The sequence below is a fragment of the Cervus canadensis genome, chromosome 6, assembly GCF_019320065.1.
Source record: "Cervus canadensis isolate Bull #8, Minnesota chromosome 6, ASM1932006v1, whole genome shotgun sequence".
In the NCBI taxonomy this organism is placed as follows: domain Eukaryota; kingdom Metazoa; phylum Chordata; class Mammalia; order Artiodactyla; family Cervidae; genus Cervus; species Cervus canadensis.
Window position 1 is genome coordinate 19,118,100 of NC_057391.1, and position 23,199 is coordinate 19,141,298.

At 50.0% G+C, this 23,199-nt stretch overlaps 1 protein-coding gene across 1 annotated transcript in view; it reads left to right on the top strand.

Moving 5' to 3' along the window:
- The window catches only part of CD276 (CD276 molecule), a 32,922-nt gene that overhangs the window by 4,016 nt on the left and 5,707 nt on the right, over positions 1-23,199 (top strand). Inside the window, exons 2-6 of the mRNA XM_043471027.1 lie at positions 15,531-15,657; positions 17,891-18,232; positions 18,414-18,728; positions 19,333-19,671; positions 19,853-20,149. Of these exons, the coding sequence (XP_043326962.1) occupies positions 15,585-15,657; positions 17,891-18,232; positions 18,414-18,728; positions 19,333-19,671; positions 19,853-20,149 (1,366 nt within the window). The 5' untranslated portion in view covers positions 15,531-15,584. The remainder of the gene's footprint in view (positions 1-15,530; positions 15,658-17,890; positions 18,233-18,413; positions 18,729-19,332; positions 19,672-19,852; positions 20,150-23,199) is intronic.

Genomic DNA, 23,199 nt, shown 5'->3' on the forward strand with positions numbered 1-23,199 from the left:
ATACTGAAATGTGTGGAGGCCTTGTACAAAGGGGTGTGTAGCAGCATGGGGGCTGTGTCCTGGAGGAGGAAGGGGGAGAGGATCAACAGGGATGAGCCAGACACAGAGATGGAGCCGAATTGTGATTTGCTGCTTTGGAGCTGGGGTGCTAGTGGAGTCCCAGGTGCAGAGGGGGTCAGAGAAAGAGTAATGTTCCTAGGGATCTGTACATATAGCCTGACAAGGGAGGCTCAGTGCAGAGGATTCAGGAGGCCTTCTCCCCATGCCCGTGGCAATAATAACAAAAGTAGTCATGATCCTTAACCACTGTTTGGGTGCTTTAAATCCTTTCTGTATGTCCTCTTATTTTATCCCTACAGCAGCTCTGTGGGGTAGTCATTGTTTTCCCCTTTTAATGAGATAGAATCAAATCTCAAAGAGGTGAAGTCATTTATACTTGATCATGTGTCTAGCCAGCCTTTAGAGTCAGAGTCTGAACCTAGGCTTGCCTGCTGAACCTGAGCCTAAGCTGTATGATGAGGCAGGCAAGAGAGCCCGATGATGATGTTTCACAGGTGAGGAATTGAGGCCCAGGGGCACCTGTAAGCTGGCTCTTAGTCACCTCTGATGTGACTGATGACTGAGCATGGGCCCCCCGGCAGTCTGCACCTTGTTCCCTAGGCTCAGACTCCCCTCTGTATGGTGGGCATGGAAGTGGGCACTGAACAGGTGCTCCAAGAGGCCTTCCAGCTCTGAGGCTAGGTGGAGCCTGCTATACTCCGGAGGAGGAACCCCTGGAGATCCAGAGGGGCTGGTGCTTAGGTGGAGAGGGGTCTGCAGCATTGTTCTGCCAGGGCAAACCTCTTTCAGGGTAGAAACCTGAAGACTGTCAGGGCAGGGAGTGTTTGGTAAAACACATCTGGAGTAAGTGGGCCCTTCCATGAGTGAAGTCTAGAAAGGTTTCTGGGAGGGATGAAATTTCCAGACACATCTGGGTGGGCACTCAGCAGGACTCAGCAGAGGTTGAGTGAATACAGATGTGTGTGGCACGGGCCTGCCAGGACAGGACCTGGGATCCGCCCTCCAACTTGGTCTTATGTTGTCTCAGGCCTTCCCATCCTCTCTCCACTCTCCTCCTTCAACTCCTGCCTTCTGGCCAGACCTCTTCTGAGCTAAGTGCAGCCGTCACCTTTTCTCAAGGTTCCGTGTTTCTGATGGGGTGTGTGTGTGTGTGTGTGTGTGTGTGTGTGTGTGTGTGGCCTCTGCACACACTTCCAGTTCTGAGTTGGTGTCACGCTGCCTTGTCAAGTGGCTGTTGAACCCTGGAAGACGCAGACTCATTTTGTGGTGGCTTCTTAGCCAGAAGAGGGTGTGAGAAGGAGGCCAGCTGTTGTGACAAAAGTCACTATATTCTTGAACCCACTGAGCCGTCTTCCTTCTCTCTGGTTTTGCCTCTTCCGGGTCTCAGGCCTTGACTTCAGTGTGGAGAGGGGGCCTCGATGGGGATGGTCTGGCTTGGGGAAGCTGGGTACTCTGCTCTGTCCTGTTTTTCCTCTTCCTTGTTCTTCCTAAATCCATAAGGGAAGCAGATCGCAGATGCCAAGAAAACCTTGGCCCCACTCTGCTGGGCTGGCGCTGATGACACACTGCTGTTTTGACTCACACAGAAATCACTTTGAGAGGAAGAATTGATTTCTTCTCTTGGGTAGGATCACGGGGCTGGGGAGCAGTGCCCAGCGGACAGCCTTGAACACAAAAGGCCCAAACTAACTCATTATCAGGAAAAAGGAAGGCCATCAGGGTTCCTAGGCAAATCTGGAGATCCCCTAAACTCTTTCTGCAGGCTCACACCCAGTTGTGGAACACCTATACTATTAATATTAGGTCAGGTTTTTTTAGATAATTTTTCTCAGTGGAATCCCATAATCATCTTATGAAGGCAGAGTTTAGATTCCTGTTTCACATATGAGCCAGCTGAGGCTCAGAGAGGATGTTTTCCCAGGGTCACATGTCTAGGAAGTGGCCGAGTCTGGATTTGAAGCTGTGTCTCCAACTCCAGAGACATCTTCTAAAATGCCAGGGCTCACTCTGTCCATGAGGCTTCTTGTGCCACACCAGCCCAGCATGTGGTGGTGGCCATAGCACAGGAAGGGGGCCAGGACCTTCCTCTGAGGGTTAGGGAGATGAAGACCCTGAGAGGCAATGGGGTGGAGCAAGTGAGTGATAGAGCCTGGTCTAAAGCCCACATAAACATAAATCTTCGATGTTGCTATTTTCCTTTTTCATTTGTTAATGAATAAAAGCATTAGATGCTTGTTGTCAAAGCAGCAGAAGTGTATCAAAGTAACTAGAAGGTGGAAGTAGATGCTTATCTTCATCCCCATGCTCCAGGGTTGGGTTCACTATCATGCTTCCAGACCCTTTTTCTTTTTTTTTTCAGACCCTTTTTCTATACAAACATTCATCCATCCATCTCTCTCTCTATCTAAACACACAGGCATTCATTCATTCATTGAGCAGTGCTTTGAACACTCATTATGTGCCAAACCTTAGCTAGAATTAAGGATCCAATAGTATAAAGGATCTAATAAATAAAGCAGACATGGTTCCTGCTCAGGGAGGTCTCAGTGTGACACATGGTAAACAGCAATGCATAGCAGGGACATCGATAGAATGGCAAACCCCCAACCCAGCTTTTCTGCAAGGTGAACCTCAGGATGTCATCCAGGAAGAAGGAACTGTGCTTGCAGAGACCCTGTGAGGAAGGGAACAGGGTCTCGTTGTAAGAGCTCTGATGAGGGGTGAATGGGGAGGTGGGCAGGGCTGAACCAGGCAAGATCCTGTAGGCTGATTAGATATTGAAAGTGATGATGTGGTGCCCTTTTGTTTTTATAGCTGTTTTTCTGGTTGCTGTGCAGAAGTCTAGATGAGAGTATAGAGCTGGGTTGGGGGACAAGAGAGAAAGTGGAGAGGTACATTTTGTAGCCATGCAGGCAAGAGATGATGGCAGCTTGGCAGACCAGAGAGAGAAGCCAAGGTAGAGGGGAATAGAGAGAGTAAAAATACATTGGGTTGATAAGCTTTTTCTCTAAAGGATCAGAAAGTAAATTGTTTAGGCTTTGTGATTATTACAACTACTCAGTTCTACTGCTGTGATGGGAAAGCAGTCAGAGATAACGTGTAAATGAATGGAGGGTGGCTGTGTGCTGATGAAACTTGATTTACAGACATTGAAATTTGAATTTCATATGATTTTCATGTGTTATGAAGAATTCTTAATTTTCTAACCATGTAAAAAGGTAAACCCTGTCTTAACTGGTAAACTGAACAAAAGCTGCTGGTGAGCTGAATTTGGGGCTGAGGCTGTAGTCTGCAGATCCCTGAGATATATTTGGGTGTTTGGGATGGCAGTTCTTGGTGATGAACTGTAAGGATAAGAGAAATCAGGGTTCTGACTTGATCAGAGGCGGTGGAGGATGATGCCTTTACGAAGTGGGAAGGGCTGGGGAGGAACAGGTTTGGGGCAGGAATCAAGAGATTGAAGAGGGACATGTTAAAAGAGAGGTGCCTGTGAGTCATTGGAACAGACATGTTTAGGAGACAGTTGGGCTTAATTTTGGAGCTCAGATAAGAGGTGTGGACTTGGAGAGGTAAATTTGGGAGTTGTCAGCATATAAATGATATTTAAAGCCATGGGAGTGGATGAAATCATCTAGGAAAAAAAAATAGTAGAAAGAATTAAGGAGAGGGTCTAGGAGCAAGCCCCCGGGGGTTCAGTGCCAGAGAAGGAAGGGCCTGCACTGAAATATAGGAGATGGAGAGAGAGGTAGATGACTAGATCTGGGACCATGGGACCATGCATTAATACAGAAATTAGGTCACATAACTCCCAATATATAATATACTTTATTCAGTGACCCACATGGACTTATTTCCATGTTAGTAGAGGTTCTTTTGAAAGGCTGTATGCTATTCCATTATACAGATGCACCATAATTAATGTACCCGTTCCCAATTGTTTTCCATTTTTGCTGCTGCTGTGTTTGAGAATGGAGTTAGTGTTTCTGTAAACCAGTCTATACTGACCAGCCCCTGGGCCAAGTCTTCTGCTGCTTGTTTTTGTATCATCTAGAAGCTAAGAATGGTTGACCAAAAAAATCATGTGATTCCTGAAAATTATACTCAATTCAATTCCGAGTGTCCATAAATAAAGTTCTATTGGAATACAGCTCAGCTCATTCTGAGCTCATTCCCTCACACTGTCCCTGGCTGCTTTCCTGTGGTAAAGGCAGAGCTGAGCCATTGTGACAGATATGGGAAGGCCTGCAAAGCCTAAAATGTTCACTATCTGGACCATCACAGAAGAAATTTGCGGACCCTTGCCTGACTCAATTTTACATCCAGAACCAGCAGTAGGTCCACACACACAGGCGGAGCAGGGTATTTTGAGCATCTCTAGGAGGACACAATCTAGAAAAAAAACTCTGATGTGCGAAATCCCACCATTAGCTCTTATTTTGAGTAAACCATTGCCCTTTTAAAATGTCATCCTTTAAAATTCAAACATCCTCAGCAAGGTTACCATTACATATGGATCAGCTAATCAAAGGTTGGCCCACCTATGGCAACAATGTTACTTCTCTACTCAAAACCCTTTCTCATCACCTACAAACAAAATCCAAACATGACCTCCTGTGCTGGCCCTGACCACCTGGGGAGCTTCAGGTCAGTGTTCAGGGTTCACTTTAGCGGGTTATCATGTCTCTAAGGTACCACCAGCTGGTCCTCAGTGTATCTTAAAACAGTACCGTGTACTGAACTTCAGTGATTTCTATGCATCTCCCTATTGGAACTCAGGCTCCTTGAGACAGACATAACTTAGTCCTCTCTCTGCCTTCACTGCCTACGTACAGGCACTCCATGAATAGTTCAGCAAATAACTAAATACACAAACAAATGTATAGTCAAGGACTCCTTCAGTTATGATAATAGAAACCTAGCTCAAACTGGCTCAAGGGGAAAAAGATTACTCATGTGTCTGGGCAGTGTAGGTGTTACAGCTTGCTTCAGGCATAGGGACTTAAATGTTGTGTTCAGGGCTCTGTATCCCTCCTGTGTTCACCTCTGCCTCTGTGTATTTGTTTGGATCAATTCTTTAGATTGTTGCTAGCTGAGAGATTCATTGCCCACAGCCCCAGACCACGTCCTCCTTAGCCACCTCAGCAGGAAAGAGTGCTTTCTGAGAGTGCCAGCAGCAAAGCCCTGGGAATTCTCTGATTGGGTGTGGCTGGGCGCACAGGCTCATTTCCAAGCCTGTCAGTGAGTGGGGGCAGGGCAGGGGTTCTCCAAGGAGCCAGAGCTGAGGCCTGAGGCTGGGAGTCAGCCCTACCAGCACCATATGGAGTGGGTTCCCCACAGGAAATTGGAGCCCTGTTATCACAATGATCCAGCCTAGAATGAGAGAGGGGCACTCTAGAATAAAGGACGTGGAGCAAAATGTCTAGTGAAGGCAGAGAAGGTCTGCGCAGCATCTATTTTGCTTCTGTATCAAGGAAAGGAAGGGAAGCTGTTAGGAAGGAACCAGAGTTCAGGCCAGGAGGGGAGGTGATAATCTGCTTTAATGGGTTTGTCTTCTGGCTCCTGAGACTGCCTGTCCTGGTGCTGCATGAACCTGGAGATGAGATCTCAGAGAAGCTATCAGGGATATTTCAGGACAACTGGGAAAGACAGCAGGGATTGGATGGAGGTGGGGAAGGTGTGGGTCACAGCATTTCACAGTTTCCCACTGTGTACAGAATCAATCCAGGACCCCTAACTGACCAGAAGGAAGGCTGAGCACCAAAGAGTTGATGCTTTTGAACTGTGGTGTTGGAGAAGACTCTTGAGAGTCCTTTGGATTGCAAAGAGATCAAAGCAGTCAATCCTAAAGAAAATCAGTTCTGAATATTCATTGGAAGGACTGATGCTAAAGCTGAAGCTCCAATACTTTGGCCACCTGATGTAAAGAGCTGACTCATTAGAAAAGACCCTGATGCTGGGAAAAATTGAGGGCAGGAGGAGAAGGGGATGACACAGGATGAGATGGTTGGATTTTGCAATCATTTAAGCTTCCAAAATGGGTCCCCAGCCCACTCACTGGTCTTTTCCCCTCTCTTCCTTCCTTCAAAGATTGAGGGCAGGAGAAGAAGAGGGCAACAGAGGATGAGATGGTTGGATGGCATCATTGATTCAATGGAATGAGTTTGAGCAAGCTCTGGAACATAGGGAAGGGCAGGGAAGCCTGGAGTGCTGCAGTCCATGACTGAACAGCAACCAACCCCTAGCCACCTCCCTTGCCTCATCTCTTGACAGCCTCTCCTCGGAATCCCATCTTCCCAGAGTCTACAGGAGGTGCCTGCTCTTCCATGACTTTGCTGGTGCTGCCCCTCTCCCCCAGATAGCTGAAATGTTTCCTCCTTTATGAGGTCTCGACTAAGCCTCCCCATTCCTCCATGAACTGCTTGACCCCCCATTCCCATAATACCTGCTATAAACCTGCATCTGTCTGTTGTATAAACAGATAAATGACTGCTCAAAGACCTAAGGTGGGCAAATAACCAGTTTTATGGGGAATAAAGTAGATTACAGGAAGAACAGATTGGTGACTTAATCGTGACAAAACCCTGGAACTAATAATCAATTGAGCACTTGAGGAAGAGTCCACCTTCTTCAGTTGAGCCTTTTTTTCTTTTCTGGTTTTTCCCCATGTGGTCGGTCCCCCACCAGAAGTAGTGGTACTCTGGGGATGAGATAACTGGGCAGCTGGCTGAGTGGCAGCACAAGTAGGAAGAATTGGGATCCCAGAACCTTGAACAGTGGGACAGACATTCAGGGGCAGACCCTAGTGCTATAGGGCTCTCCTGATTCTGTCCTCTCCCAGAGGACCTTGATGACACAAGGAATAAAGTAAGGAGAAGAGGGTAACCTTTTTAGGTAACATCCATCTATTTTTTTCTTCATCCATCAAAAAATTATTGAGCACTCCTATGCACCAGGTACTGTCAAAACAGTAATTCAAAAGATCATTGCATGGTTATAAAACACTGTGTTTGCACTTAATGCCACCAAATTGTACGCTTAAAAATGATTAAAATGGGAATTCTCTGTAGGTCCAGTGGTTAGGACTATGTGCTCTCACTGCTAAGGTCCCAGGTTCAATCCCTGGTCGGGGAACTAATCCTATGAGTTGAGGGGTGCGGCAAAAAAAAAAAAAGGCAAAATGGTAAACTTCATGTTATGTGTATTTTGCCATAATTAAAAAAAAAAAGATCATGGCACTTGGAGTGATAGACTTAGCTTAACTGGATGAAATATAATAGTAATAAATGAAACATCCTGTAAATCTCCCCCGGAATCTTTCAGAGGAGGATGGCAGAGCCATGGACCCATAGCAATGTGAGCAAATGACTCTGGTCATTGGTCACAGATTTGACAGTCTATTATTTTGGGTTATTTTAGTGAAAAAAGTGGCTGGCTGCCCAATATGACCTCTACCAGGAGAGGAAGATCCAAGACTTGCAGGGCTGTTATAAGGGAGGGGGCGGACATGTTCTCTGTGGTCCAAGGGGTCAAATGAGGAATTATATGGGCTGACAGATTTTATCTCAATAAAAGGTAGAGCTTTACATCAATGAGAGCTGCCCAAAAGGTGGTGGACTTCTTTGGGAGGTAGTGGGTACCCATCTCCGGGGGGACGTTGTAGGAATGGCCAGATAAAGCTTCCCTGTTCTGTTCTTAACTTCTGCAGCTTCTTCAGAATTTGTTCAGGGGCCTCTTCTCATTCCATTATCTACTCAGTGATCCCAGCTTTGGCTTCCAAGAGCAGCTCCCTCATCCTGTTCTGAGCTCCAGCTCTGTGTGACTAGAAATCTATCACACTTTTTCTCATGGATGATCCATCCACGGCTCAAGCCCAGTTGGAATTCTCCTCCCCCATCATTTCCAGGTCTCCCCATCTTCTATGTGTGACACACACGCTCAATGGTTGAAACCTTCCGTACATCCTTGGCTCTTTCCACCCCAACCATACATGCAATCCCCAAGACAAGTCATGACTACCCTTGAAATAGCTCCTAAGCTGGGTCCAGGTATCATTAAGTGAACCTAATGAGATAGTGTTCAGTTCACATTTTGAAATACCTATCTTAGATGTGGTTTCCTCTTGCTGTTCTGAGCAGTAGCAATTTTCATGGGGTGGGAAGAGGGAGAAGAGAAGGCGGGAGAGGAAGGAAGGGATGGGTCCCTAAATTAGTCACTTTGGATGCTGTGAGAAAGACCTGAAATAATGGTGAGGCTAGAAGAGATGCTTATTCTCACCCATGGGACAGTCCGGGTATGTCCAGGGCTGACGCTGCAGCCCCCCAGGGGCCTTCTGTCTTGCTGCTCTGCAGTCCCCAGGGTGTTGCCTTTGGCAGCATGGTCCTCTATGGCTCACCACATCTGTGTTCTAGGCAGTAGGAAGGGGGAGGAGAAGAGAGAGGGCATGCTCCTCTTTAAAGGCATGACCCAGAAGTTGTATACATCAGTTCCTCCTACATCCTATTAGCCAGAAAATGGTCACATGGCCATTCCCTGCTGCAAGGCAGGCTGGTATCTGTAGTCTTTAGCTAAATGGCTCTGTACCTAACAAAATATTAATATTCTACAGAAAAGGAGGAAACTAGATGTAAGGGGAACACTAGTGGTTTCTGCCACAGTCATTTTATACATTTCAATGTGACCTACATGGCAGCTAACTGGCTAGACCTTAAGGATATAGTACATGAAGGCTTAACATACTAATGAAGTTCCATCAGCATCCAGTAAAGCTCTTTTTTCAGGCTTCCCTGGTGGCTCAGACTGTAAAGAAACTGCCTGCAATGCAGGATACCCAGATTTGATCCCTGGGTCAGGAAGACCCCCTGGAGAAGGGAATGGCAACCCACTCTACTATTCTTGCCTGGAAAATTCCATGGACAGAGGAACCTGGTGGGCTACAGTCCATGGAGTCCCAAAGAGTTGGACATGACTGAGTGACTTTCACTTTTTTTCAAAGCCCTTCTTTCATAGATGGCAACACTGATCTCAGAGAGGGGAAGTCACCTATAAAGACTGCCCAGCAAAGTGCCAGGACTGGGACTAGAACCAAACTTTGGGCTCACTATTTACTATTTCAAAGAGATCTGTCTGAGAGTCAGAAAAGCAGTGCCAGGAGGCCAGGACTCTTGGGGCTAGGGAGAGACCACCTTTGCTAGCCTGTCTGCCTGGGGACAGGCTAGGACAGGCCAAATTCAGACTTAAAGAAAGTAGGGAAAACCACTAGACCATTCAGGTATGACCTAAATCAAATCCCTAATGATTATGCAGTAAAAGTGAGAAATAGATTTAAGGGACCAGATTTGATAGAGTGCCTGATGAAATATGGACAGAGGTTCATGACACTGTACAGCAGACAGGAAGCAAGACCATCCCCAAGAAAAAGAAATGCAAAGAAGCAAAATGGCTGTCTGAGGAGGCCTTACAAATAGCTGTGAAAAGAAGAGAAGCAAAAAGCAAAGGAGAAAAGGAAAGATATACCCATTTGAATGCAGAGTTCCAAAGGATAGCAAGGAAAGAAAAGAAAGCCTTCCTCAGTGATCAGTGCAAAGGAACAGAGGAAAACAATAGAATGGGAAAGACTAGAGATCTCTTCAGGAAAATTAGAGATACCAAGGGAACATTTCATGCAAAGATGGGCTCAATAAAGGACAGAAATGGTATGGACCTAACAGAAGCAGAAGATATTAAGAAGAGGTGGCAAGAATACACAGAAGAACTGTACAAAAAAGATCTTCACGACCCAGATAATCACGACGGTGTGATCACTCACCTAGAGCCAGACATCCTGGAATGCGAAGTCAAGTGGGCCTTAGGAAGCATCACTATGACCAAAGGTAGTGGAGGTGATGGAATTCCAGTTGAGCTATTTCAAATCCTAAAAGATGATGTTATGAAAGTGCTGCACTCAACATGCCAGCAAATTTGGAAAACTCAGCAGTGGCCACAGGACTGGGAAAGGTCAGTTTTCATTCCAATCCCAAAGAAAGGCAATGCCAAAGAATGTTCAAACTACCGCAGAATTGCACTCTAGTAAAGTAATGCTCAAAATTCTTCAAGCCAGGCTTCAACAGTACATGAACCATGAACTTGCAGATGTTCAAGCTGGATTTAGAAAAGGCATAGGAACCAGAGATCAAATTGCCAACATCTGTTGGATCATTGAAAAAGCAAGAGAGTTCCAGAAAAACATCTATTTCTTCTTTATTAACTATGCCAAAGCCTTTGACTGTGTGGATCACAATAAACTCTGGAAAATTCTTCAAGAGATGGGAATACCACACCACCTGACCTGCCTCTTGAGAAACCTGTATGCAGGTCAGGAAGCAACAGTTAGAACTGGACAGGGAACAACAGACTGGTTCCAAATAGGAAAAGGAGTACGTCAAGGCTATATATTGTCACCCTGCTTATTTACCTTATATGCAGAGTACATCATGAGAAATGCTGGGCTGGATGAAGCACAAGCTGGAATCAAGATTGCCAGGAGAAATATCAATAACCTCAGATATGCAGATGATACCACCCTTATGGCAGAAAGCGAAGAACAAAACAGCCTCTTGATGAAAGTGAAAGAGAAGAGTGAAAAAGTTGGCTTAAGGCTCAACATTCAGAAAACAAAGATCATGGCATCCAGTCCCATCACTTCATGGCAAATAGGTGGAGAAACAGTGGAAACAGTGGCAGACTGTATTTTTTTGGGCTCCGAAATCACTGCAGATGGTGACTGCAGCCATGAAATTAAAAGACACTTGCTGCTTGGAAGAAAAGTTTTGACCAACCTAGATAGCATATTAAAAAGCAGAGACATTACTTTGCCAACAAAGGTCCATCTAGTCAAAGCTATGGAATTTCCAGTAGTCGTGTATGGATGTTAGAGTTGGACTATAAAGAAAGCTGAGCGCCGAAGAACTGATGCTTTTAAACTGAGGTGTTGGAGAAGACTCTTGAGAGTCCCTTGGACTGCAAGGAGATCCAACCAGCCCATCCTAAAGGAAATCAGTCCTAAATATTCATTTGAAGGACTTATGTTGAAGCTGAAACTCCAATACTTTGGCCCCTGATACGAAGAGCTGACTCATTTGAAAAGACCCTGATGCTGGGAAAGATTGAAGGTGGGAGGAGTAGGGGATGATGAGATGGTTGGATGACATCACTGACTCAGTGGACAGGCATTTGAGTAAAGTCCGGGAGTTGGTGATGGACAGGGAGGCCTGGTGTGCTGCAGTCCATGGGGTCGCAAAGAGTCGGACACGACTGAGCAACTGAACTGAATTACCTGGGGAGCTGCTCATCGATTGTCAGGACTCACTCTTAGGGTTATCATGTGCCTCCAAATAGCTCTCAATTATCTTAAATAGTACTCTGTACTGAACTGCAGTGATTTCTATGCATTGGAACTCAGGCTCCTTGAGGACAGACACAGCTTGGTCCTCTCTCTGTCCCCAGTGCCTGCCTACCAGGCACTCAATGAATAGTTGAGTGAATAACTAAATACAGGAATATATATTCAAGGAGGGCTTCCCAGGTGGCTCAGTGGTAAAGAATCTGCCTGCCAAGCAGAAGATATGGGGTCGATCCCTGGGTTGGGAAGGTCCCCTGGAGAAGGAATACCCACTCTAGTATTCTTGACTGGAGAATCCCATGGACAGAGGAGCCTGGCAGGCTATAGTATGTAGGGTCACAAAGAGTTGGACATGGCTTAGTGACTAAACAATGACAAGAACAACCTCCAGTTGCAGGTAAGAGAAATTTAGCTCAAACTAGCTTGAGAAAAAAAAAATTGGCTCAAGTATCTGGGCAGTCTAGGTAGGCAGCTTGCTTCAGGCAGACCTGGATCCAGGGACTTAACTGCTGTTTTCAGAAGCTATTCTCTACTCTTCTATCCAGTGCTGGTTAGCAAAGATTGACACTAGTTCTATGACTTGATCCTTCTTGCCTTCTGGGGGAGGTGTTGTCCAAGCAGCCCCTGCAAGGGTTGCGAAGAGGCAGGGGGGTTAAGAGAAAATGGGGTGCTGCTGGTGGTCATGGTAGGGGCAAGGAGTTCCCCTGAGACGTCCCCAGAGCCAGGGCATCGTGGTATAGAGCCCACCTCCGCCCTTGATTTTTGGTTTTGGCTTTTTGGAGGTCACTCTGGGGAGGTTCCTTGTGGCTCCACCTCTGCTGGGGTTGGATGCACTTACTGTACCTCAGGCCTCGGGTGGCCTGGGCCCCTTCCTCCTGCTTCTCTGAGAAAGCCACCCTGTGGCTTTCCTGCCAGGGCTCCTTGGAATTCCCACATTTGGCTGGGACGGGCTCGATGAGGATGGAGGAAGAGGAGGAGGGAAAACCGGCTGGTGACTCACCGGGAGGGGTGGCACATGCTGACTCCAGGGCATCCTGCCTGGGGGTGAGAATTCCCCTTTGTAGAAAAGGTGGGCAGGGCAGTGTGAATGCAGCCTGAGGCCTATGCGTCTCCATGACCTGCTGTGTGCTGGGCAGCCAGTCTGTCCCAGTGGTCGCAGGTCATGCTTCTGTTGCCTAGCAATACCCTCTCTGAGATGTGTTCCCCACTCCTGCCCTCACTCAGCTATTGGGGAGGGAGCCTCTCCCTGTCCTCGGTTCTGGGCTGTCAAGGCTTCTCCCCAGGGAATGCATGGGACAGGAACTTCCCTGAGTCCAGAGTCTAGCAAAGGAGTTGAAGGGAGCAAATCCAACCCCTGGAAAGGTTGAAGGTAGGAGGAGAAGGGGAGGACAAAGGATGAGATGGTTGGATGGCATCACCGACTCGATGCGACAGGGAAGCCTGGTGTGCTATAGTCCACGGAGTCACAAAGAGTCGGACATGACTGAGAGACTGAACTGACTGACCACTCCCCCTACCCCCCGGGAATCCTCACCTTCCCTCAGGAGGGAAGGACAGCTCAGCCCTTGGGGAACCTGATTAGATTGGGAGACCTCCCCACATTCAAGGAAGTGGCAGCCAGTCCAAGCAACCCTGGCAAGTAAACCCAGCAGAAGCAGCAGGAATTAGCTTGATGAATGGAGGAGACAGTCATCAGAAAAGGCTTGAGAGCCAGGCAGAGTGGTGTGCGTTTATTCTGGTGGTAAATGGGGAACCGTGTGAGGGCCTTGTAGAGGAAGGATATGAGCAGATTCCTGCGTCAGGTCCTAAGAGGAGACACGCAGAGTGTGGGGTGGGCAGGGGCGGAGTGGAGGGTAACGGGAGGATCACAGGAGCGCTGGCCGCCCAGGTCAGGATGGGAGATGGTAGGCATGGGCAGCAGTGGGAAGAGTGAGGGAGACCCAGGAAGGACAGGCCTTGGTTCTGTCTTGGGGTAAATGAGAGCTCCTTAATCCTTAGTCTCTGTGATTCCTTCAGCAGACAGTCAGGCATGGCTGGCCACTGCCTGCCAGTATTTCCCTTCGGTCTGTGGTGGCCCTTGCAGGCAGGATGTGGTGCCTGCCAAGGGTGCCTTTATGAATGGACCTTGGAGGCTGCTGACTCAGCAGGCGGCACGGCTTTGAGGTCGCCAGGTTTGGACCAGAACTGTCTGGGAAGGAAGTGGCTGCTCAGGGCTTCCCCACTGTGGACAGCTGGGAGGTGGTGGTGGGGGGAGGGGGCAGGATGCACCCGGCTTGGCCAGGGGGACTCCCGCAGCTCAGCTGCTGGGTGGGGGTGGGGGGGGGGAGGCAGGCGGTGCTCGGCTGGGATGGGGAGGGTTGAGACTGGGTGCCTGCGACTGAAACTGATGCTGACTCAACTGCGGATGCCATTCGCCCCCTGGAAGGGCAGGGAGGCGTGGCAGGGGTGGAGAATGCAAACCCTTCTCAACTTTGTGAAAAATATGAAGTCCCCTCACTTATCTGGGCTTTAATTTTTTTTCCTCTTGCAAAATGGGACCAAGTCAGGCAGCCTGGCTCCCTGGGTGGTCTGAGGAATGTGAAACCTTTTCTATTTTTGTCAAATTGTATTGAATGGCATGACTCGACCCTGGTGACACATGGCTTGGTCAGGATGTGACGATCAGGCAGCAGCTGTGAGACCTGGGGAAAAGGCAGACAGCATTGGGGGTGGGGTGGGAGGAAGCCAGGGACTGGGAGCAGGGCTGGACCTGGGAGGTCGCAGAAATACCCCCACTCAATCGTGATTCCAGTCTGGGTGCGGGGATCAGTCTCAGAACAGGCCACTTCCGCTCAGTATATGCATGTTAAACTAGACCATGTCCTTTCCCTTGAGCCCCACACTCATTCACCGGGCCGCCTTCAGAAGTCTCGCCAGGAAGTTCCTGCACAACCACCTTTCACTACACACACCCTACCCCAAACCCTTCCCTGCTCTCTGCCTCCACAAATGCTCTACCTGGTCCCTAGGCTCAAACCATGGCCGCCCTGGCTGCTCCCTCCCTCTCTCCCCTGCCCTCTGTGCTGACACTTTCCCCAGACCTGCTTTGTCCCGTCTGTCCAACTCTTCTCATTTACCCTGCAGATGCTATCAGTGTAATCTTTATGAAACACAGCTCTGACTATATCCTTTCTTTTATTCCAGAACCTTCAGTGGCTCCCAGCTGCCTTTAGGATGAGCTTCTGACCTCTTGTTATGTTGTTCAGCCGCTAAGTTGTGTCCCAACTCTTTGCAACCCCATGGACTATAGCATGCCAGGCTTTCTTGTCCTTCACTGTCTCCTGGAGTTTGCTCAAACTCATGTCCATCGAGTCAGTGATGCCGTCCAACCATCTCATCCTCTGTCGTCCCCTTCTCCTCCCGCCCTCAGTCTTTCCCAGCGTCAGGGTCTTTTCCAATGAGTCAGCTCTTAGCATCAGGTGGCCAAAGTATTGGAGCTTCAGCATTAGTCCTTCCAATGAATATTCAGGACTGATTTCCTTTAGGATTGACTAGTTTGATCTCCTTGCAGTCCAAGGGACTCTCAAGAGTCTTCTCCAGCACCATAATTCAAATGCATCAGTTCTTCGGTGCTCAGCCTTCTTTATGGTCCAACTCTCACATCCATACATGACTACTAGAAAAACCATAGCTTTGACTATATGGACCTTTGCCAGCAAAATAATGTCTTAGCCAATCTCTAAGTCTTATTCTCCTCTACCAGCTGAGCCAAACTGATCTGTGTACATACCTGCGTTGCCCTGAGCAGGCCAGGCTTGACTATTCTTGGCCTTGCCTCTCCTATCTTTTGTTTGCCTATCAATATCTTAGAAGGGGTGGATCCTAACTGCCTGCTGCCCTGTCTCCCCTGATCCAGCCTCCCCAGTGACTCAATTCCCTCCTGCCAGCATCTCTCAAAATATCCCTCAGTGGGGAGCCCTGTAGGGTGTGGGAAGGAGAATCTCCCAGTGGGCTGCTGCAGCCTTCCACCAGGCTGGTCCAGGGGAGATGAGGTGAGAGAGAAGGCTTGGTAAGGACCTGCTGAGACAGAAGCCTCACTTCCTCTTCCTCACAGGCAGGGGCAGCCTTCCATCACGGAGAGCCCAGCTGTCAGCTGCCTCACGGGAAGATGCTGTGCGGACCGGGCAGCACGGGTGTGAGTGTGGCCCCCGCCCTGGGAGTGCTGTGGTTCTGCCTCACAGGTGAGGGGGGCAGTTTGGGGCCTCAAGGTGCCCACCAGGCCTCTCTGTCTGGCAGGGCTGGGAAGGTTTTGGCTAACTGCCCCCGAATCTCCTCTGTGCCCTGTCCACCTCATTCCTACCTTGGGATCCACCTTACTTTACATTTTTTAGCCTCTGTTTTCTCATCTGTAAAATGGTAACGTGAGCACTAAATGTGATAAGGCTGTTTCTCAAACACACGTGTGCTTCCTCCCGAGGGCCTTTGCACATACTGTCCTGTCTGCCTAAAACTTTCTGCCCCCACCCATCTGCATGACTCGATCCCATATTTCATTCAAGCCATTGCTCAAATGTCACCTTGCCCAGGCTTTCCTGGCTACTGTGTATAGAATAACATCTCTTCCCTCCCTTTCCCTGACCTTACTTTATGCTTCTTCCCAACACTAATCTCCACCTGACATATTACATGTTTACTTGCTTATTGCCTGCTCTGCTCAAAGAGCAGAATGTATCCCCAGGGCCAGGATTAATGCCAGCCACATAGCAGGTGCTCAATAACCATGTTGAATAAAGGATATAAGTCTTCCCACACAGTTCTTGGCACAGAGTTGGCTTTCAATAATGGCACCTACTTTAATGACAACACCATCATATTTCAAATCCTAATCTGCTCAGAGGGAAATGGCCTCCTCCAAGGGGGAAGACAAAGCTGAGTGTCTGGTGCCATCTGGTGGTCAAAAGAAGGAAGCACCGCTTTACCCAGCGGTACGTTGATTTCTCTAGAGAAAGGGCTTTGGGTGACTCCTCAGATTTCATCCCCCATGTGCCCCCATACAAGGGGCACCCTGTTGGTCTCCAACTGTAGAGCTGGCCTGTGGTGCCTGGCAGCCTGGCAGGAGATCCAGTGACAGCTTAAGGCCTTTAGAGATGACCACACACTGCAAAGATGATGATGGGTGTGTGTGTGTGTGTGTGTGTGTGTGCGCGCGCACGTGCGTGCGTGCGTGCGTGTGTGTGTGTGTGTGTGTGTGTTGCTTGCTCAGCTATGTCCTACTCTCTGCGACCCCATGGACTGTAGCCTGTCAGGTGCTTCTGTCCATGGAATTTCTCCAGGCAAGAATACTGGAGTAGGTTGCCTTTCCTCCTCCAAGGGATCTTCCCGACCCAGGGATCGAACCTGGGTCTCCTGCATTGCAGGCAGATTCTCTACTCTCTGAGCCACCAGGGAAGCCCAAAGACAATGATACCACCTCCCTGTATGTAATTAACAATGAAAATACTAACTATAAAATGCTATTTTTCAAAATGTGAGAAAACTTGAATGAGTGCTGTATTCAGCTAGCTTTGTTTCAAGACTGGTCTTCACACTTCCTGAGTGTGCCTGCTTTGCTGGTGCCCAGAGCACACACTTAACGTAAGCATTGCCCAAGAATGGCAGTGCCAGGCTAGGGGGCACATATCAGCAAAAGAAAAGCTGTCAGGAACCCCTACCTAACTTCCCAGGGCTCTAAAAGAAGAGCTGGACTGGAGGCAGAGGTGACTGGGTGGGAGGCTGCAGGGTAAACCCACAGGAGAGAGGGCAGGGGTGGGAACAGGGCAACCTGCCCTAGGGCGCTTTTCTCTGACTATGTCAGACTCTTTTTTCATTCCCTTTCAATCTCAGCTTAATATCTCTTTATGGAGAATGTGGTTCACCACCATATTTAAATGCATGGGTAATCTTTCTTTCTTGCACAAAAACTAATCACGTTTGTTGAGGAAAAGAAAAAGCACTTGTGATTCTTTCTCATCCAGAGAAAACCACTAATAATATTTGGGTGCATATTATTGTTTAGATTTTCTTTTCACAATTTATAAAGATAGTGTATACTGGGAAATGCAGCCAGCACAGACAGGTGTCATGCACCTGCCAGATTTTTTAAAAACTACATCTTTACTTTCTATCCATTGGCTTCTTTCTTTCTTAATACTCCTAATCACATGCTACCAAGAATTTGTGTGCTAGTTTGTCTCTCTCTCCCACTAAAATTTAAGCTCTTCAGAGGTGTGACCTTGGTGTTGTTCTCTGTGGCATTCTTAACGCTTACCCTTGGCATAGCATGTACTTACTATATTCATGTTGGTTGAACTAGAACCACAATAAACTCTCCTCAGCCCTTAAAAAAGGAGTGGACCGGGCCTGAAGGTAACTCAGAAGGGGAGGGGAACGGGAGGTCCCGAGTGTCCCACCCTGTTCTCACCGTCCTACCCTCAGGGGCCGCAGTAGAAGTCCAGGTTCCCGAAGACCCCGTGGTGGCCCTCGTGGGCACCGACGCCACCCTGCGCTGCTCCTTCTCGACCGAGCCCGGCTTCAGCCTGGCACAGCTCAACCTCACCTGGCAGCTGACAGACACCAAACAACTGGTGCACAGCTTCGCCGAGGGCCGCGACCAGGGCAGCGCCTATGCCAACCGCACAGCGCTCTTCCCAGACCTGCTGGCTCAGGGCAACGCGTCCCTGAGGCTACAGCGCGTGCGCGTGGCTGATGAGGGCAGCTTCACCTGCTTCGTGAGCATCCGGGACTTCGGCAGCGCCGCGGTCAGCCTGCAGGTGGCAGGTGAGAGCCGCGAAAGGGGGCGCCCTCCCCCTGGCACACCCCTCACACTTCCCACAGCCCTTTACCCACTGCCCCAGTGCTGACGCTTGTCTTCACAGCCCCAGGCGCTCTTTCCCTCCACTGTGTCCCACCGCCCTTGCATTCACCTGACTTTTGCCCTCTATCTTCTGCTCCCCTCCAGCTCCCTACTCAAAACCCAGCATGACCCTGGAGCCGAACAAGGACCTGAGGCCTGGGGACACGGTAACCATCACGTGCTCCAGCTACCGGGGCTACCCCAAGGCTGAAGTGTTGTGGCAGGATGGGCAGGGCGCGCCGTTGACCGACAACGTGACCACGTCGCAGATGGCCAACGAACAGGGCTTGTTCGACGTGCACAGCATCCTGAGAGTGGTGCTGGGCGCTAATGGTACCTACAGCTGCCTGGTTCGCAACCCCGTGCTGCAGCAGGACGCTCACGGCTCGGTCACCATCACGCCCCATAGAAACCCCACAGGTTTTTCTTTTGTTTTCTTAAATGTCCCTTGGGGTGGGGGTTAGGGGCGGGGAGTTGGCCCAGTCTCCACTGGTCATGGTATCTGAATCTAGCTCCTTACATTCAGTCTCCCAGAACAGAGAGACGCCCAATAATAATAACAGAAAACATACACAGGTTGCATAGAGGGAAAGCTTACCGTGGCAGGAGTAGGTGAGGGTGATGATCACAGGTCGTCTCAGCTCTCTGGGTCTCCTGACTCCAGGGCTCTGGAAACCTGTGGAAAGAGTGGAGAAGCATTCAGATCTCAGAAGAGAGTCGGAGAATAGGAGAGGGAAATGGGTCCTGGCGGAGAGGGGAGTTTTGCTAGGGCTGCAGGCTGCCCCAGGCCAGGTCCCCTGGAAGATGGACCTTGTCAGGCCAAGGCCAAGTTGCTGTGATTCTTGTCAGAAGATTAGGGAGATGTCTGGAAGTGTTGAGACTCAATCTGTTTCTAGGTCTGGGGAGAAAATGGGAAGATGGCATGGGACCTGGGGGTCGATGGAGGAGATATGGGAGGCAGTCCGGTGGTAGCCGAGTGTCCCCACCCCTCCTCACTGCCCTGCCGCTTCAACCTCGCCTTCAGGTGCGGTGGAAGTCCAGGTTCCCGAAGACCCCGTGGTGGCCCTCGTGGGCACCGACGCCACCCTGCGCTGCTCCTTCTCGACCGAGCCCGGCTTCAGCCTGGCACAGCTCAACCTCATCTGGCAGCTGACAGACACCAAACAACTGGTGCACAGCTTCGCCGAGGGCCGCGACCAGGGCAGCGCCTATGCCAACCGCACAGCGCTCTTCCCAGACCTGCTGGCTCAGGGCAACGCGTCCCTGAGGCTACAGCGCGTGCGCGTGGCTGATGAGGGCAGCTTCACCTGCTTCGTGAGCATCCGGGACTTCGGCAGCGCCGCGGTCAGCCTGCAGGTGGCAGGTGAGAGCCGCGAAAGGGGGCGCCCTCCCCCTGGCACACCCCTCACACTTCCCACAGCCCTTTACCCACTGCCCCAGTGCTGACGCTTGTCTTCACAGCCCCAGGCGCTCTTTCCCTCCACTGTGTCCCACCGCCCTTGCATTCACCTGACTTTTGCCCTCTATCTTCTGCTCCCCTCCAGCTCCCTACTCAAAACCCAGCATGACCCTGGAGCCGAACAAGGACCTGAGGCCTGGGGACACGGTAACCATCACGTGCTCCAGCTACAGGGGCTACCCCGAGGCCGAGGTGTTGTGGCAGGATGGGCAGGGCGCGCCGTTGACCAGCAACGTGACCACGTCGCAGATGGCCAACGAACAGGGCTTGTTCGACGTGCACAGCGTCCTGAGAGTGGTGCTGGGCGCTAATGGTACCTACAGCTGCCTGGTTCGCAACCCCGTGCTGCAGCAGGACGCTCACGGCTCGGTCACCATCACAGGTAGGGGCCGAGGAGCAGCTGGGGAAGGATAGAAAGAACCATCGCTTTTTATCTAGACTCTGAGCCAGAATTCAAATAGGTTTGGGTGGTCAAGATTTAAAAAAAAAATTTTTTTTTCTTAACATTTCACATGTCTCAAATTCTCCCCCAAGCAGTCCTTAAGGGACTTGCTATATTGTGCAGTAAGAATCATTTGTAGTATTTGCCCTCCTAAGAGTGTCTTGGTACTTGGGGACTGAATACCTGCCTGGAATCTGGAGGTGTTCCAGGAGGGAGTTCTGGAGAAGCCCAAGGCATAGCTCTGTCTGGAGTGCTTTCCTATGGGAACCTCTCCAAGTGCTGGGAAGGTGTTGCTACGTCACCATCTGTTGCTGGCACCATCTGACTGTGAGCGCCTGAGAGACAGCTGGGCCTCTCCAGGTGGTCAGACCCCTCACCCCATCAATGTCAGTTCTCCTGATGGAATTAAACTGGACCCAGCCAGCCTTTGAACTTCCCTGGTAGCTCAACTGGTAAAGAATGCACCTGCAATGCAGGAGACCTGGGTTCGATTCTTGGGTTGAGAAGATCCCTTGGAGGAGGGCATGGCAACCCACTCCAGTATTTCCTCCTGGAGAATCCCCATGGACAGAGGTGCCTGGCAGGCTCCAGTCTCTGGGGTCGCAACTAACCGCGGCACACAGCACTGGCAGCCTTTGGAATGGCTGGGCTCTCTCTGCTGCCCCCCTGTGGTCAAACACCAGATCAACGCTGCCCCTTTGGTAATTCCCTCCATCTCTACAGTTTCGGGTTCCTGGCCCAGACACACTTCCCTTCCTTTAGTGCCCACCTCAGTGGGTACCCCTTGTGCCTGGAGGGGTGAAGAGGGCTCAGACCTACACTCAGGCCAGGGGGAGGCAGTCTTCATCCTTATTTGGATCTCATTCTGGCTCCTCTGTACCTCCCCTTGGGACAGCTAACCTTTCCTAGGGACCTCCCTGCATTCTCTGGGATCAGGACAGCAGGTTCTGTTCATCTGGTTCTCCTATTTCTTTCCCATGACTTCCACCTGACCTGTGGCCCACAGAAGACCTGATCCCCCTGATAACCAGTTTCTGCGCAAGCCTCAGGCTTCACTGACTCACTCCTGTCTTCCTGTGCCCCATTTGCATGGACCTTGCGTGGCCTTCACTTCTGCAAATGTCCATCATATTTGCCTTCTAGGAATTCAAGCTCATTCCTCCTCATTCTCTTTCACGGTTTTCCTTCTGGCAAGGCTTTATTCCCTTTGCCCACCCCCTTCCCAAGATTGACTTCACCCTCTTTCTGGAGACCCCTAGGCCTATACTTTCTGTGGGGGAGTTACTGCTCTGGGCTATTGGATGTCCCATGGGGTCTCCTTGACCTTTTAGATACATCAGCATATGGTCTGATGTAGCCACAGGAGAGAATCAGAAATATTAGATACAGAAGGATTGACAGAGAATGTGAAGTTTTCAGAGAAGGGGGGAGTGATCAGAATGGGCTGCAGTTTCAGGAGAAGTCTCTAGGGACAGGTGGGAGTTGAGGGGACCTTGAAGGATTGGTGATCTTCGTGATAATTTGCACACTGAGCTGAATTGGCTATTCGCCACCCTGTGTAGAAAGGGCTCGTGAGCATGCAATTATATTCATATACCTGAAGATGCAGGTCTGAAACCCCACTCTGTCCTTGACTGGCAGAATGAGGACAAGCCTGACCTGTGCTGCAGGCACCGACACCAGCCTAGGGGTGGACATAGTGGGAGCCCCTCCGCCTGGGTGTTTCTGTGGCTCTGCTCCATGCTTTTCTGCAGGAGCCCCACCCTGGGATCCCCGGGGTTTCTTCCATGTGCTTCCTGGTACTATCCTCCTTTCCTGCTCAGTGGGGACATTTCCCCATCTGAGAGAAAAATATTAAAAATTGTAGTAGCTGGCATTTAAAGTGCGTTCATTTCACAGATGAGGAAGCTGAAGGCCAGAGAGAAGAGAGAACTTTCCCAAGGCCACAGTCTAGCACAGTGGCTCTGACTCTTTGGGGATTAGCCACCTCTCTGAAAACTGGATACATGATAAATGCAGTCATTTGCATTTAAGTTTTGAGGGCTTGTGGCCCCGCTGCACTCATCCATGGGGGTCTGTGAACCTTGGCTCCAGCATCCTGCAGTGAGCAGATGAACCAGAATCCAACTTTTAGCCTCTCAGCCTAATTTCCTCTCCTCCCCACCACCCAGCCTCCTGTTTTTGTGAGAGCAGGTCTGCCCTACTTTGGAGCCCTTGGCCTCTATTCACTTCGGGCAGCTTTGTGCCTTGGAAAACATTCTGGGACTCAGACTTTGAGTCCTCCAGCCTGGTCCCTCTGCACCTGCTGGAGGTTAGTTGCATGTGCTGTATGTGGAGGGGGCTCTGTGGAGCAAGTCCTGGATGTGGAGTCTGAGGATGCAGGTCTGAGCACTGCTCTGTCCTTGGCTGGTGGGACGAAGGCAAGTCAGACCTGTGCTCCAGGTACCAACACCAGCCCAGGGCTGGACAGGGCAGGAGCCCCACCTGCTGGGCGTTTCTGTGGTCTGCTCCATGCTTTCCTGTGGGAGCTTCCCCTGCTTTGGATTCCCAGGGGTCCCTTCCATGTGCTTCATGGGCTGGCCAGCCTGTCCTCTTGTGTCAGCTGCTATCTTTCTCTCCTGCTCCTGTTCCCCGGGGTGATGGGTCCCTTTGCTGCTGATATCCAGAGCAGCAGTGTAACCGGCCATGCCTGTTGGAAGTGACCCTGGCCGCAAACCCGCATAATCAGTGTTAAGGCCTCCACTGCCCGAGGGTTGATGGCACTGCTCTCTGCTCTGATGGCATCTTCTGCAGGAGTTTTTGTTAGATGTGTTGTCCCCAAGGCCTCTGCCCAGGACCCCATGTGGATCCTGGGGCTGGGCTGGAGGACAGTGCATTCGGAACAGCTGTGGGTCCTTACCCAGCCGAGGGCAGCTCAGCTTCTTCCCTCTGCCCCGAGATAGCCTACAGGAGGGCCCTCAGCATTTCACAGCACTTTTCCCCTGGCAAAG